Source organism: Oncorhynchus gorbuscha, linkage group LG05 (genome assembly GCF_021184085.1).
Source record: "Oncorhynchus gorbuscha isolate QuinsamMale2020 ecotype Even-year linkage group LG05, OgorEven_v1.0, whole genome shotgun sequence".
Taxonomy (NCBI): Eukaryota; Metazoa; Chordata; class Actinopteri; order Salmoniformes; family Salmonidae; genus Oncorhynchus; species Oncorhynchus gorbuscha.
In genome coordinates, this window is record NC_060177.1 from 36,637,295 (window position 1) to 36,654,628 (window position 17,334).

At 43.1% G+C, this 17,334-nt stretch overlaps 1 protein-coding gene across 6 annotated transcripts in view; it reads right to left on the reverse strand.

The window, feature by feature from the left end:
• Positions 1–17,334, reverse strand: part of LOC124035905 (oxysterols receptor LXR-alpha-like) — a 36,743-nt gene that overhangs the window by 4,169 nt on the left and 15,240 nt on the right. For 2 of the 6 annotated variants that reach the window (XM_046349785.1, XM_046349784.1), the window contains exons 3-8: positions 9,020–9,259; positions 5,896–6,162; positions 5,394–5,602; positions 4,842–5,021; positions 4,414–4,513; positions 3,090–3,251 (exon numbers count right to left, since the gene is read on the reverse strand). In XM_046349785.1, coding sequence (XP_046205741.1) covers positions 3,090–3,251; positions 4,414–4,513; positions 4,842–5,021; positions 5,394–5,602; positions 5,896–6,162; positions 9,020–9,185 — 1,084 coding nt within the window. In that variant the 5' untranslated portion in view covers positions 9,186–9,259. The remainder of the gene's footprint in view (positions 1–3,089; positions 3,252–4,413; positions 4,514–4,841; positions 5,022–5,393; positions 5,603–5,895; positions 6,163–9,019; positions 9,260–17,334) is intronic. The other 4 variants (XM_046349787.1, XM_046349788.1, XM_046349786.1 and 1 more) reach the window with 4 other exon arrangements.

Genomic DNA, 17,334 nt, shown 5'->3' on the forward strand with positions numbered 1-17,334 from the left:
GGTGGAAAATAAAAACACATTCATAGTGAACTCCTCAACAAACACATGCAGTGCCTTCAGAAGTTATTCACACCCTTTGACCTTTTCCACATTTTAGTGTGTGCTACAGCCTGAATTCAAAACGGATTCAATTTAGATTGTGTGTCACTGGCCAACACATAATACCCCATAATGTCAAAGTGGAATGTTTTTAAAAATCTTAAAGATTAATTGAAAGTAAGTATTCAACCCATTTTATGGCAAGCCAAAATAAGAAAATTGCTTAACAAGTCACAAGTTTAACGTGATTTTTTTAATGACTACCTCGTCTCTGTACCCCACACATGCAGATTGTAATTGTAAGTTCCTTCAGTCGAGCAGTGAATTTAAAAACAGATTCAACCACAAAGACCAGAGGTTTTCTAATGCCTCGCAAAGAAGGGCACCTATTGGTAGATGGGTAAAAATGTCAAAAGCAGACATTGAAGTTATTATTCATTCAACTTTGGATGGTATATCAATACACCCTGTAACTACAAAGATACTTCCCAACTCAGTTTCCAGAGAGGAAGAACACCGCTCAGGGATTTCACCATGAGGCCAATGGGGTCTTTAAAACCGTTAGAGTTTAGTGGCTATGGTAGGGAGATCAACAACATTGTGAAATTATAAGTAAAATAATCTGTCTGTAAACAATTGTTGGAAAATTTACTTGTGTCATGCACAAAGTAAATGTCCTAACCGACTTGCCAAAACTATAGTTTGTTAACAAGAAATTTGCGAAGTGGTTGAAAAATGAGTTTGAATGACTCCAACCTAAGTGTATGTAAACTTCAACTGTATAGTTTGGCAAGTCGGTTAGGACATCTACTTTGTGCAAGTAATTTGTTTACATACAGATTATTTCACTTATTCACTGTATCACAATTCCAGCGGGTCAGAAGTTTACATACACTAAGTTGACTGTGCCTTTAAACAGCTTGGAACATTCCAGAAAATGAGGTCATGGCTTTAGAAGCTTCTGACAGGCTAATTGACATCATTGAGTCAATTGGACGTGTACTTGTGAAGGTGGGCCGTGAAATACATCCAAACTCAGTGTCTCTTTGCTTGACATCATTGGAAAATCAAAAGCAATCAGCCAAGACCTAAACATTTTTTTTTTTTTTTTATAAATCGTAGACCTCCACAAGTCTGGTTCATCCTTCGGAGCAATTTCCAAAAGGCCTGAAGGTACCACGTTCATCTGTACAAACAATAGTGCACAAATTTAAACACCATGGGACCACGCAGCCGTCATACCGCTCAGGAAGGAGACGCATTCTGTCTCTTTGTTGCGAAAAGTGCAAATCAATCCCAGAACAGAAGCAAAGGACCTTGTGAAGATGCTGGAGGAAACCGGTACAAAAGTATCTATATCCACAGTAAAACGAGTCCTATATCGACATAACCTGAAAGGCCGCTCAGCAAGGAATAAGCCACTGCTCCAAAACCACCATAAAAAAAAAGCCACACTACAGTTCGCAACTGCACATGGGGACAAAGATCGAACTGTTTGGCCATAATGACCATCATTATATTTGGAGGAAAAAGGGGGAGGCTTGCAAGTCGAAGAACACCATCCCAACCGTGAAGCACAGGGGTGGCCATATCATGTTGTGGGGTGCTTTGTTTCAGGAGGGACTGGTGCACTTCACAAAATGGCATCATGAGGAAAGACAATTATGTGGATATATTGAAGCAACATCTCAAGACATCAGTTAGGTAGTTAATGGGTCTTCCAAATGGACAATGACCAAGCATACTTCCAAAGTTCTGACAAAATGGCTTAAGGACAACAAAGTCAATGTATATTGGAGGAGTGGCCATCACAAAGCCCTGACCTCAATCCTATAGAACATTTGTGGGCAGAACTGAAAAAGCGTGTGCCAGCAAGGAGGCCTACAAACCTGACCAAGTTACACCAGCTCTGTTAGGAGGAATGGGCCAAAATTCACCCAACTTATTGTGGGAAGCTTGTGGAAGGCTTCAAAACATTTGACCCAAGTTGAACAATTTAAAGGCAATGCTACCAAATACTAATTGAGTGTATGTAAACTTCTGACCCAATGACATAAAAGCTGAAATCACTACTATTATTCTGACATTTCACATGGTGACCTAAGACATGGAATTTTTACTAGGATTGAATGTATTTGGCTACGGTGTATGTAAACCTCCGACTTCAACTGTATGCTTGTCATCAGCAAGAACTAGGAATTTTGTGGGCAAAAAAATAATAATTTTGAGTTAAGCACAGGTAAAAATCCAAGAGGAAAACCTATTTTTTCCAACAGACAGTGGGAGACAAATTCACCTTTCAGCGGGACAATAAACACACAAGGCCAAATATACACTGGAGTTGCTTACCAAGATAACACTGAATATTCCTGAGGGGCCTAGTTACAGATTTGACTTAGACTTAAAAATCTATGGCAAACCTTGAAAATGGCTGTCTAGCAATAATCAACAACCAACTTGACAGCGCTTTAAGAATTTTTTAAAGATTGTGCAAATATTTGCACATTGCACTGGTGTGCAAAGCTCAGACTTAACCAGAAAGACTCTGTAATCGCTGCTGAAGGTGATACTAACAGGGGTGTGAATATTTATGTAAATTAGATATCTGTATTTAATATATTTGCAACAATTTCTAAACTTCTTTTCACTGTCATTATGTGAGTATTATGTGTAGATGGGTGAGAAAAATAATCTATTCAGTCCATTTTGAATTCAAGCTGTAACAATTTTAAATAGGTCAAGGGGTAGGAATACTTTCTGAAGGTACCGTGTCATTCCATTTACTGAAATGTTTTTCAAAATATCTACAGCCACCTTTACTTAACTTCATATTTTCACTGCAAACCCTGTAGAATATTTGAAAACGGCACTGTTCACAAATGTTTTTGGAAGCTTCCACATATGATTACTAGGGATGCACAATATATATCAGTGACCATATTGGTATAGGCCGATAATAGCTTAAAAATCGATATTGCAAAGGAAATATTTCATATTGGTATCATCCCAAAATTATTACGTCGATGTCCAGACCTTCGTAATAAAGGTACCTTGCATATGAGCTCTGTTCCACACTAGCATACCACTTGACCTCTGACCTGCAGAGAAGATGTTGATGGCGATGAGCAGAGCGTACTCCGCCTCGTCCAGATGCAGGTCATTCATGCCCTTGGAGAACTCAAAGATGGGGTTGATAAACTCCAACTGCAGCCCTGAGGGGGATGAGAGCGAGAGAGGGAAATAAATATGGGTTAAGGGTAAGAGGTCAATGTCTCCACAGAGTATGGCAGGGGTTGCACCAAAGTTCCCTTGAGTGGGTGCGGGACCTTCCTTGACTTCAGGGGTGTGTGTGTGTGTGTGTGTGTGTGTGTGTGTGTGTGTGTGTGTGTGTGTGTGTGTGTGTGTGTGTGTGTGTGTGTGTGTGTGTGTGTGATTTTTATGTAAATACACCTCCAGCCTGTGTACTGTATGTATGCATGCATGCATAAAACACACAAAGTACCAGTAAAAAGTTGACACCTACTTATTCCAGGGTTTTTCAGTATTTTCTACATTGTAGAATAATAGTGTAGACATCAAAACTATGAAATAACACATACATGAACTCATGTAGTATGCGGAAAAAATTAAATCGTCAATGTAGCCACCCTTTGCCTTGATGACAGCTTTGCACACTTTTGGCATTCTCTCAACCAGCTTCATGAGGTAGTCACCTGGAATGCATTTCAATTAACAGGTGCGCCTTGTTAAGTTGCAGTAATTTGAGGAATTTCTTTCCTTAATGCATTTGCACCAATCAGCAGTGTTGTGACAAGGTAGGGGTGGTATACAGAAGATACCATATTTGGTAAAGTCCATATTATGGCAAGAACAGCTCCAATAGGCAAAGAGAAACGACAGTCCATCATTACTTTAAGACATGAAGGTCAGTCAATGCAGAACATTTCAAGAACTTTTAAAGTTTCTTCAAGCACAGTCGCAAAAACCATCAAGCACCATGATGAAACTGGCTCTCATGAGGACCTCCACAGGAAAGGAAGACCCAGTTACCTCTGCTGTAGAGGATAAGTTCATTGGAGTTACCAGCCTCAGACATTGCATTCCAAATAAATGCTTCAGAGTTCAAATAGCCTACCTAAATGATGTCATGAATCTTGTTAAAAACTACATGGAATTGCAGGAAATGAGCTTCAAAAACAACAAATGACATTTTTTAATGTTAAAAAGGGAGTCATGAGGAAAAAATTGTGGGAGACCCTGGAGTATGGGGTACAGAACAGGAGGAGGTTGAAGGCGAGCAGCTTGTTTTTGACTGATTGCCGTTTGAATGAGGATCATGAACATCTCAGACAAAAAGGAAAGATGATGCTGTACCTGCTTTGGCAAAATCCTCCTTGTTATAACTGAAGTCCTTCAGGAACGTGATGCTCTCAATGGCAGGGTTATATCTCCGCGATGTTTCCAGCAGCATGATCTGCAGAAAAACAAGGCACATCAGTGACTGGGAATCAAGTGAGAGACATCCTGCAAAGTAGATCATCTACTTGACATAGAGACATGTGATCCTGAAAACCAACATAATGATATAGAGCCAGACATGATTCTCCCCCCGCTCAGTGGTCTTGACTAGAAGTGTTGTTTTTTTAAATAGGTGAAAGTGTTTAAAATAGGCAAAAGACAATATCAAGTCGGCATTTGTTATTACTGTATTTACCACTTTAACAAATCTGTCTGAGAATATGAGAGGAAAGAAGTTAAATGGTGAGGAGATAGAGTAATACACTAGAAAAACCATGACTCACCTCAATGGTTGAGGTCTTCAGCAGGGCAATCTGGTCCTCTCTGGTGAGCTCTAGGAAGCCAGGCAACTGCTTGGCAAAGTCCACTATCTCCTGGACCGACATGATGGCCAGCTCGGTGAAGTGGGCAAAGCGCTGCTGCCGTACCTCCCTGTTCTGGGGGTCCTGACTCTGGGGCCACGGCTGGAAATCAGATGGAGACAAAGACTTCAATAGATTAATGAATTATTCAATAAAAATGTAATACAATGCAGAGATTTCACCATGTGCTCAGCCATGCAGAAATACCAGAAATTGGCTAGATGACAGTTCATTTGCCCAAAATTCAACAGCAACAATATTTTGTGCAGTATTCTTGGCTAACATGTCTTTGAACAAGCGGAGGTGTTGTGGAATGCAGAAATGTTGCATTCCACCTCCATATCAAGATGAAGATTTCAAACCAATCCCTACATTAGTGCAACTGTCAATCAAGAAAAACTGTTTAAGATATCTAGCATGCCATATATTAGTAATTTGCCCTGTGGCATCAAAAGAATTGGGACACTCAGAGACAATCACCGTGACTTTGGGCCGGTCGATGAACGAGCGCTTGTTGCACTGCTTCTGCATGGCCACCAGCTTCTCGATCATCTCCAGCTGCTCGGGCTCCAGCGGGACCACCTCCGGCACCGGGGTGGGGGTCACCACGGCAGACGTGCGTGCAGTCTCTTCCTCGTTCTTCTTCATTTTCTTCCCTCGGATCTGCTCCTCTGAGAGAACGCCTGGGAACGCACAAAATCAGAACAGTTATGACAAGTAGCAAAAAGATATACTACCATAGTTTGGGAGGTCAATTTCAATGACGTACTACAGCTTTTTATAGAGCTCTTGCCAAGCCATCTCCAATCAGTATCTCTACATTTAATATTAGTGCATCTTCTACATTTTTTTTAGCACAACCCCTACATATAAGGTAAAAAAAAAAAAACAGGTCTTTTTAAAGATAAAGGTGTATATAAAAAATATTTCTAAACATGGCTGCCACAGGGAACTGTAGCTCAAACAGACAACTCACATTGCTCCAGCATGCCCGCCTCGCGGCACTTGCGCAGCCGGCACTGCTGGCACTTGCGGCGCATGTACATGTCCATCTCACAGCGGCCGTTGTTCTTGCACGAGTACTGGGCACTCTTGATGACGCTGCGGCGGAAGAAGCCCTTGCAGCCCTCGCAGCTCAGCACGTTGTAGTGGAAGCCCGAGGCCTTGTCCCCGCACACGCTGCACACCTCGTTCCCCAGCATCTTGGGAGCTGGACCCTTCTTCCTCTTCACTGGCTGACCCTCTGTGGAAATATAGAAAAATCGAAGTACTGAGGGGGCGCTAGTGCGCATGGAGTAGAAGCGCTCCTTCAGATCTCCTCTGTTTTATTTAACCCTTTTTTTCTCCCCAACTTTGTGGTATCCAATTGTTAGTAATTACTGTCTTGTCTCTTCGCCTCTCCCGCACGGACTCGGGAAAAGCGAAGGCCGAGAGCCATGCACCCCCCGAAACACAACCCAACCAAGCCGCACTGCTTCTTGACACAACACACATCTAACCCGGAAGCCAGCCGCACCAATGTGTTGGAGGAAACACCGTACACCTGGTGACTTGGTCAGCGTGCACTACACCCGGCCCACCACAGGAGGCGCTAGTGCACGATGAGACAAGGATATCCCTGCCGGCCAAACCCTCCCTAATCCGGACGATGCTGCGCCAATTGTGCGTCGCCCTATGGACCTCCCGGTCACGGCCAGCCAGATATGACGTTTCTTTGCAACTTTGCCTAGAAGGCCAGCATCCCGGAGTCGCCTCTTCACTGTTGACCTTGAGACTGGTGTTTTAAAGGTAATATTTAATGAAGCTGCCAGTTGAGGACTTGAGGCGACTTTTATACATCTTGGACCCAGTAGCCTCTGTCCCTAACCCACTAGACTTATAATAAATTCATTTGGCAAACGATCTGGCTATTCAATAAATTGAGGGAAAAGGGATCTCATGTGCATCTCAGATAATTTTACAACAAGTGAGCTAGAGAGGATACCAATTTAAACAGTGGTGCATGATGACTTAACTTACCTGGCACTAAAAATACCTAGAAATCCAAAGCTCATCTTAACTACAGTGAGCTGGTTGCAAAGCTACAACAAAAAACAGAGCAGGAGTATATTGCTTCTTTCCATGATGGTGTTTCTCTTCCCAGGTTCCTTAATCTTTCCAGAATCTTCCATTTTTTCTTTTTAATTCTTTGGACTCAAAAACCTTGTCATTTGTCTGGGGTTACAAAAACCACCGTATTCATAAAGGCCCACTTGCAAACGCCCAAGGAACGTTGCGGCTTAGGCCTACCCATCTTTAAGTATTATTACTGGGCTGCAAATGCCAGGGCATTAACATACCAGCAACTGGGATTCCCTGATAAGTTGGACACTGTTCCCCCCTGTGGCTAAATATGCAACTCAAGTCTGTCACAAATTCCTCCAAAGCAGAGTGCCCAAACAAACTGAGAACTTTTCTTTGAGAAATTCTTAAAGAAGGTTAAACCAGATTATGCATGTTTTCAAGGTGCCTGATGCCTCTGTATACACCCCAATGTGCTTTTAAACAATTATTTTGTTCCATCTCGGTCTGATAAAGGTATTTCTTGAATGGAGTGAGAAGGGACTGCCACAATTGAAGACTTCTACATAGATAAGCAATTAGCATAATGCGTCCAATTAAAGAATACATTCACACCCCCATTCACCTTTTTTCCGTTACTTACAAGAAAGACACGATAGAAAAGTGGAAAGTAAAAATGCTGACACCCTCCCTGTAAAACATTTATTTTATGATTTGCTACAGCGCCCTCCCAATTCAAAACACCTAATCTCATTTTGTCTCCTTTTTCTCCAACTACACACAGGCCTTTACTAGTCATCTCAAGGAGACTTGGGGCAAAAAAAAAATTTAAAAACTGAAAGAGTTAAATATTGAGATTTCAGATGATCTATGGGGAGAAACTGTCTAAAATTCACTCGTTCCATCAATGCCAGATATCAGATGATACAATACAAAGTTGTGCATAAACTTCATTACTCCAAAACCAAATTACATACAATTTACCCACAGGTCTTATTGTGGCAGAATCAGAATCCTTTAGGTAACATTGATAAATAGATGTTTTATCAATTTTCATAAGTATGCTTATGTGGTAAAAGTTACTTGGGCCCCAGAGAGGGGAGAGGTCAGGTTTGTCATCATATGGGAATGTGTCTAACTATTACATGTCCCCTCTGAGGTTGCCTTATCTTGATTTAGTATATGGCCTAGGAGGCTCACTGTCTTTTCTGATCTTGTCCAGGAGGGGGTATACTTGAGATGGGAGTATCTATAATTGACAATTGATATATGCCATTGGATGAGGTAATGTTTTGGCCCTAAGTGGTACCAAGAACTAGATAAGAACTTCGCTTAGGAGACCAAACTGAACAATAATTTATAGCTAATGCTGTCTGGCTATGGGATACTCCTCTCTAAAGTAAAATCTTCCTTTGTGTAGTTTTCCTAAGACCTGTGGTTTGTCATGTCGACTAGGGGGTGGATCTTCGCTATAAAGGATCTCAGTTGCCATTATGTTGACACTCTCAGATAATTAAGACATTAAGGTCAGTCACTACAAAAAAATTCAAGAACTTTGAAAGTTTCTTCAAGTACAGTTGCAAAAACCATCAAGCACTATGATGAAACTGGCTCTCATGAGGAAAGGAAGACGCAGAATTACCTCTGCTGCAGAGGATAATTCATTGGAGTTACTAGCCTCAGAAATTGCAGTCCAAATAAATGCTTCAGAGTTAAAGTAACAGACATCTCAACATCAACTGTTCAGAGGAGACTGCGTGAATCAGGCCTTCATGGTCAAATTGCTGCAAAGAAACCACTACAAAAGGACACCAGTAAGAAGAAGAGACTCACTTGGGCCAAGAAACACAAGCAATGGACATTAGAACGGTGGAAATCTGTCCGAAAACAAACGGATTAGCCTGACGCTTGGACCAGTCCGACTGGTTTGAGGACATCACCGGACACACAGGTGCCAGGTCTCCCTCAAAATATGTATCTTGACCTCAATGGGACTTTGTGGATAAATAAAGGTTAAATAAATACAAAAACATGCGCACCTGTGTTGGCAGGCATGTCGCCGGCGGGGTCAGCCTTGATGTTGCTGGGCTCCATGAGCAGCGGGCTGCTCTTCTCAGCTAGTGAGGAAGGCCCTTTCTGGGGGGGACTGGAAAACCCTGCATGGTGGGGTGGTTCCAGTGGGAGGAGGTTGCCCTCATGCTTCATTTCTGCAATGCTGTGGTTGTCACCACTGCAGAGGCAGTCCAGTTGCAGCTCTGGGGCCCCGTCGAACACTTCACCTGCGATACAGAAACACACATTGCAGGGTGTCCAATCAAAAATGAATTTTTTGACCAATGGGTAAAATAACCATGTTAATTGTGTAGATCAGTGGTTCTCAACTGGGGTTTTGCCTCAGGACCCAAATTGAACCAGGTTGTCTCAGTTGTGACCCAATATTCACAACACTTTTTTTTGTGCCAAAATACATTTGTGGAAAACTTTTTTTTAATGCTATATTGATAGTAAATGTAGCAATTATATGACAAGGGAACATCCTTTCCACCTCTCATTGTGAATGATACAATTTGTCCATATTCTTGATGAGCTCACTGGTTTAAGACCACAATCTTCCAAAAATAGCACTGCTAATAGCACTATATTGAAAATAATGTGATTGAAGAACAATTGTTCAAAGATTAAATTATTAAAACATTTAAATGTGTCATTTATCTTATCCAAGAGTGACCCGAGTCCATACTTTATCATTCTACATACCTGGTTTAAGTTCAGACTGAAGTATTATTTTTTTACCCACGACCCATTCAAAACCTCCAGTTGAGAATTGCTGGTGTAGATAATCCTGTAAGAAAACCAATGGTCCAAACCGCATGTCCCTATCATAATGTATTGGCGTGTTTACCCTTGTAGGATGGGCAGAATAAGGACAGAATAAGGGTGACTAAATAAAAAGGAGCCCCTCCCCCCTCAACAAGGCTAGATTCCGTGCAATAACTAAGGCAACCTGACAGGCTCACTTGCCTGTTGAACTCATCATCTTCCTTCTCGGATCCGCAGGACATAACAATAGAGGTTTATATGGATATCGATTTTCAGACTCGTCATGTAATATTTTTCAGATTTTAATATACGCTTTTCATACGAATTCAAAATTCCTGTAATTAAAAAAAAAAAGATTTCATACAAAAGCAAGCGCATCTCTGAAATGTCAACCGAGCACTGAGCGTATACCAAGCTTTTCGTTTTCAAATCCTTTTACATTTAATTCTGCTTGTGTCATGCTAATTTAGCTTTTTGCAACCTGCGGAAACAACTTTGAAGACAACCGCAAAAATGTCAAATCCTCAAAAGCTATGTCAACAGAGCCCGGTGCTTATTATTGGATGTATTAGACATAATGTTAAATTATGTTTTAGATAAAGACCCCACTGAACAATTCAGAACAAGAATAATCATATTTGCCTTGGTAAAATGTATTTTATACCATAAAGAAAACATTTCACCCACTATAGGCAGAGTGGGCGGAAACCCTACACATTGAGATGTTAGACGGCAGGGTAGCCTAGTGGTTAGAGCGTTGGACTAGTAACCGAAAGGTTGCAAGTTCGAATCCCCGAGCTGACAAGGTACAAATCTGTCGTTCTGCTCCTGAACTGGCAGTTAACCCACTATCATTGAAAATAAGAATTTGTTCTTAACCGACTTGCCTAGTAAAATAAAAGGGAAAAGAAAAAAAAGACCACTTTACAGTCACTTTACTTTTGAAATCATATATGACCACATCACCTTTCTAAAAAAGTCACAAGATTGTGAGACGTTCACATTTAGGCCTAAATGTGCTCTAACTACATGCAACAATTACACCTGAAAACAGTCCTAAATGTCAATGATATAGGCCTATCTGTAGTAGTAAAAGAATACAATTATAATTTAACAACCTAAAGCTATTAAAAGTAGATGTTTTACTGCCGATCGGCTGGTAACGCGAGGTTCTATGACAACGTATACAAATAGCAACGTCTTCCTGTTACACGGTTGGTTCTAGGAGGTTGAAAAACAAACAATATAATACTTCACATCCCTGAAACAGATGAGTTTGGATTATGACAGGGTAAAAAAGTAATACTAAGCTAATTAATTTCTTTAAAACATTTAATATTTTCATGACTAAGCCAGTTCAAATATAATTTTTCTCAAAGAATAAATATCTAAAATTGTCACTACATTATTTTTCATTCTGTAGTGTACTATGTGGGGTGCCCTACAATGTCAGTGCAATGACAAGCGGGGGTCGACTGAGAACCCAGCTGATGAATGGGAGTTAAGGACAAGTACCCAGTCAGATCACGACTAAAACAACATGGGGCTCTTACCATGACAAACATGTGATATCAGTCCCAGCCAGTGTGGACATCATCTGCACAGCAGCTTGTCATTACCAAATCAAATCTGGGGTTAATACAATAATATAATACGAGAGCCAATAGACTGTACTTTAACGCCACAAAGATGTGATCACGTAGAAAACGTGAAATATCAAGTGCGCCTATACGTGTGATCTCAATTAAATAGCCTGTAGACTAGGTTATTATATGGGGCGGGGAAGCACGGCGCAGTCGCCTTTAACTTCCTAAATATAACAGGCTACAGTTTAGACTCCAACATCGACTGGAAATACACTTTAAACTGCTTGAAAATCATCCGGCTCACATTTGTCATTTAGCAGATGCTCTTATCAAGGGCTCAAAGGCACAGACAGGTTTTCATCTTGTAGGCTCAGGGATTCGAACCAGCAGCCTTTCAGTTACTGGCCCAACTAACCACTCGGCTACCTGCCACCACCACTTACACAAAATGCTCCTAACAGTTATGCAAAACGTAGCTCTAGTCAAGTACGTGTCCACTCTCCTATATTTCAACCCAACTACCTCTACACTAGTGGCTGATATAGCCCAAAAAGACAGCTAGCCTAATATATAAAAATTGGCCACTTAAGAATCTCTAGTATTTTAACCTATTTCTTGTGCAAAAATAGCCTATTCGAAGTTGACGAGGTGGCAAGATTGCTGGGACCAGGGCTGCGGTTTTCACCCTTCATTCGGTATAGGCTTCCTTGTTGTCACTCTGTCGTTTAGGTTAGTATTGTGGTGTAAGTACAAAGCTGACGATCAGATTTCTACTCTCAAAGCCTTTAAACTCTACACTGTTTTAAAGTCACCATGGACTCACGGTGAAATCCGTGTTTACTTCCTCTCTGGCAATGGAGTTAGGAAGTATTTTTGTAGTGACAGGGTATATTGATATACCATCCAAAGTGGAATGATTAACTTCACCATGCCCAAAGGAATATTCAATGTCTGCTTTTTACATTTTTACCCATCTACCAATAGGTGCTCTTCTTCGCAAAGCATTAAGAAACCTCTGGTCTTTGTGGTTGAATCTGTTAGAAATTCACTGATCTACTGAAGGATCTTACAGATAATTTCATGTATGAGGTAGTCATTCAAAAATAATTTTAAACACTTATTGCACACAGAGAGAGTCCATGCGACTTGAACACCTGACTGAAGACATTTTAGCTCTTCATTCATCTGTAAAAATGTCTAAAAACAATAATTCCACTTTGACATTCTGGAGTGTTGTGTGTAAGCCAGTGACAAAAATCTCAATTTAATACATTTTAAATTCAGGCTGTAACAACATTTGGAAAAAGTCAAGGTGTATGAATACTTTCTGAATGTATTGTAGTTGAAATTGTCGGTCTGTCACCTGGCCTTAATTTCAACGTCCACAAATGTTTTTTGGTCCTAAAATTGGTCCAAACCTAGATGTCTACAATTGGTTCAGATTTGGTCCGGTCCAAATCTGAACCAATCATAGACGTCTAGGTTTCAAAAGTTTAGACAGCACAGTAAGAGTATAGTACTTTACTGTATTATAGAGTATAGATCAGAACAGTCCTTGTACATTTACATTACATTTAAGTCATTTAGCAGACGCTCTTATCCAGAGCGACTTACAAATTGGTGCATTCACCTTATGACATCCAGTGGAACAGCCACTTTACAATAGTGCATCTACATATTTTAAGGGGGGAGGGGGTGAGAAGGATTACTTTAGCCTATCCTAGGTATTCCTTAAAGAGGTGGGGTTTCAGGTGTCTCCGGAAGGTGGTGATTGACTCCGCTGTCCTGGCGTCGTGAGGGAGTTTGTTCCACCATTGGGGAGCCAGAGCAGCGAACAGTTTTGACTGGGCTGAGCGGGAACTGTACTTCCTCAGTGGTAGGGAGGCGAGCAGGCCAGAGGTGGATGAACGCAGTGCCCTTATTTGGGTGTAGGGCCTGATCAGAGCCTGGAGGTACTGAGGTGCCGTTCCCCTCACAGCTCCGTAGGCAAGCACCATGGTCTTGTAGCGGATGCGAGCTTCAACTGGAAGCCAGTGGAGAGAGCGGAGGAGCGGGGTGACGTGAGAGAACTTGGGAAGGTTGAACACTAGACGGGCTGCGGCGTTCTGGATGAGTTGTAGGGGTTTAATGGCACAGGCAGGGAGCCCAGCCAACAGCGAGTTGCAGTAATCCAGACGGGAGATGACAAGTGCCTGGATTAGGACCTGCGCCGCTTCCTGTGTGAGGCAGGGTCGTACTCTGCGGATGTTGTAGAGCATGAACCTACAGGAACGGGCCACCGCCTTGATGTTAGTTGAGAACGACAGGGTGTTGTCCAGGATCACGCCAAGGTTCTTATAGCGCTCTGGGAGGAGGACACAATGGAGTTGTCAACCGTGATGGCGAGATCATGGAACGGGCAGTCCTTCCCCGGGAGGAAGAGCAGCTCCGTCTTGCCGAAGTTCAGCTTGAGGTGGTGATCCGTCATCCACACTGATATGTCTGCCAGACATGCAGAGATGCGATTCGCCACCTGGTCATCAGAAGGGGGAAAGGAGAAGATTAATTGTGTGTCGTCTGCATAGCAATGATAGGAGAGACCATGTGAGGTTATGACAGAGCCAAGTGACTTGGTGTATAGCGAGAATAGGAGAGGGCCTAGAACAGAGCCCTGGGGGACACCAGTGGTGAGAGCGCATGGTGAGGAGACAGATTCTCGCCACGCCACCTGGTAGGAGCGACCTGTCAGGTAGGACGCAATCCAAGCGTGGGCCACGCCGGAGATGCCCAACTCGGAGAGGGTGGAGAGGAGGATCTGATGGTTCACAGTATCGAAGGCAGCCGATAGGTCTAGAAGGATGAGAGCAGAGGAGAGAGAGTTAGCTTTAGCGGTGCGGAGCGCCTCCGTGATACAGAGAAGAGCAGTCTCAGTTGAATGACTAGTCTTGAAACCTGACTGATTTGGATCAAGAAGGTCATTCTGAGAGAGATAGCGGGAGAGCTGACCAAGGACGGCACGTTCAAGAGTTTTGGAGAGAAAAGAAAGAAGGGATACTGGTCTGTAGTTGTTGACATCGGAGGGATCGATTGTAGGTTTTTTCAGAAGGGGTGGAACTCTCGCTCTCTTGAAGACGGAAGGGACGTAGCCAGCGGTCAGAGATAAGTTGATGAGCGAGGTGAGGTAAGGGAGAAGGTCTCCGGAAATGGTCTGGAGAAGAGAGGAGGGGATAGGGTCAAGCGGGCAGGTTGTTGGGCGGCCGGCCGACACAAGACGCGAGATTTCATCTGGAGAGAGAGGGGAGAAAGAGGTCAGAGCACAGGGTAGGGCAGTGTGAGCAGAACCAGCGGTGTCGTTTGACTTAGCAAACGAGGATCGGATGTCGTCGACCTTCTTTTCAAAATGGTTGACGAAGTCATCTGCAGAGAGGGAGGAGGGGGGGGGGAGGAGGATTCAGGAGGGAGGAGAAGGTGGCAAAGAGCTTCCTAGGGTTAGAGGCAGATGCTTGGAATTTAGAGTGGTAGAAAGTGGCTTTAGCAGCAGAGACAGAGGAGGAAAATGTAGAGAGGAGGGAGTGAAAGGATGCCAGGTCCGCAGGGAGGCGAGTTTTCCTCCATTTCCGCTCGGCTGCCCGGAGCCCTGTTCTGTGAGCTCGCAATGAGTCGTCAAGCCACGGAGCGGGAGGGGAGGACCGAGCCGGCCTGGAAGATAGGGGACATAGAGAGTCAAAGGATGCAGAAAGGGAGGAGAGGAGGGTTGAGGAGGCAGAATCAGGAGATAGGTTGGAGAAGGTTTGAGCAGAGGGAAGAGATGATAGGATGGAAGAGGAGAGAGTAGCGGGGGAGAGAGAGCGAAGGTTGGGACGGCGCGATACCATCCGAGTAGGGGCAGTGTGGGAAGTGTTGGATGAGAGCGAGAGGGAAAAGGATACAAGGTAGTGGTCGGAGACTTGGAGGGGAGTTGCAATGAGGTTAGTGGAAAAACAGCATCTAGTAAAGATGAGGTCGAGCGTATTGCCTGCCTTGTGAGTAGGGGGAAGGTGAGAGGGTGAGGTCAAAAGAGGAGAGGAGTGGAAAGAAGGAGGCAGAGAGGAATGAGTCAAAGGTAGACGTGGGGAGGTTAAAGTCGCCCAGAACTGTGAGAGGTGAGCCGTCCTCAGGAAAGGAGCTTATCAAGGCATCAAGCTCATTGATGAACTCTCCGAGGGGACCTGGAGGGCGATAAATGATAAGGATGTTAAGCTTGAAAGGGCTGGTAACTGTGACAGCATGAAATTCAAAGGAGGCGATAGACAGATGGGTAAGGGGAGAAAGAGAGAATGACCACTTGGGAGAGATAAGGATCCCGATGCCACCACCCCGCTGACCAGAAGCTCTCGGGGTGTGCGAGAACACGTGGGCGGACGAAGAGAGAGCAGTAGGAGTAGCAGTGTTATCTGTGGTGATCCATGTTTCTGTCAGTGCCAAGAAGTCGAGGGACTGGAGGGAGGCATAGGCTGAGATGAACTCTGCCTTGTTGGCTGCAGATCGGCAGTTCCAGAGGCTACCGGAGACCTGGAACTCCACGTGGGTCGTGCGCGCTGGGACCACCAGATTAGGGTGGCAGCGGCCACGCGGTGTGGAGCGTTTGTATGGTCTGTGCAGAGAGGAGAGAACAGGGATAGACAGACACATAGTTGACAGGCTACAGAAGAGGCTACGCTAATGCAAGGAGATTGGAATGACAAGTGGACTACACGTCTCAAATGTTCAGAAAGTTAAGCTTACGTAGCAAGAATCTTATTGACTAAAATGATTAAAATGATACAGTACTGCTGAAGTAGGCTAGCTGGCAGTGGCTGCGTTGTTGACTTTGTAGGCTAGCTGGCAGTGGCTGCGTTGTTGACACTACACTAATCAAGTTGTTCCGTTGAGTGTAATAGTTTCTACAGTGCTGCTATTCGGGGGCTAGCTGGCTAGCTAGCAGTGTTGATTACGTTACGTTGCGTTAAAAGAACGACAACAATTATCTTTGATACACAGACGGCTATGTAGCTAGCTATGTAGCTAGCTACGATCAAACAAATCAAACCGTTGTGCTGTAATGAAATGAAATGAAAAATGTGATACTACCTGTGGAGCGAAGCGGAATGCGACCGGGTTGTTGAGTGCGGAAGTTCTATTCAGTAGACGTTGGCTAGCTGTTGGCTAGCTAGCAGTGTCTCCTACGTTAAGGACGACAAATAGCTGGCTAGCTAACCTCAGTAAATTAAGATAATCACTCTAAGACTACACGCTCTAAACTACACAATTATCTTGGATACGAAGACAGCAAAGACAACTATGTAACTAGCTAACACTACACTAATCAAGTCGTTCAGTTGAGTGTAATAGTTTCTACAGTGCTGCAATTCGGTAGACGGTGGACGTATGCTAGCTGGCTAGCTGCTGGGCAGATAGCAGTGTAGACTACGTTAGGACGACGAAATACAAGTTGCAATAGAAGTACTGTTTCACTATGTTGTCCTCTTTCTTTTCCTTTTTCTTCTGTCCTTCTTTTGTCCTTATTTTGTCTTCCTTTCTTCTGTTAACTAGATACTTTTTGTTGTTATTCTTTGTAAGCTAGCTAGCTTCAATAGAAGCTTGTACAATAGAATGGAGTAGTTTAGTACACAGTAGAGCACACTGGAGTTGAGCAGATCAGAAATCTGCATTTTTTTCAAAACAGACCTTGAATTATTATTATTTTTTTTAATTCACATTTGTTTTATATTGAAAGACAGTGTATTTCCTGCTTCAATAGAGTGATCAGGGGTGTTAGAATATAGTTTTCCTTCAAAGAAAATACATTAGCGCAACACATTCGGCAGAAAATAGCTTCCTTTTCATCAGGATGGCAACCAAAGTGCAATTCTATTTATAGCAGCCACATTTAAAATGAGCTTAAAATGGAAAAAGGTGTTTTTGGCAAAAACGATGCATCGCCATCATAT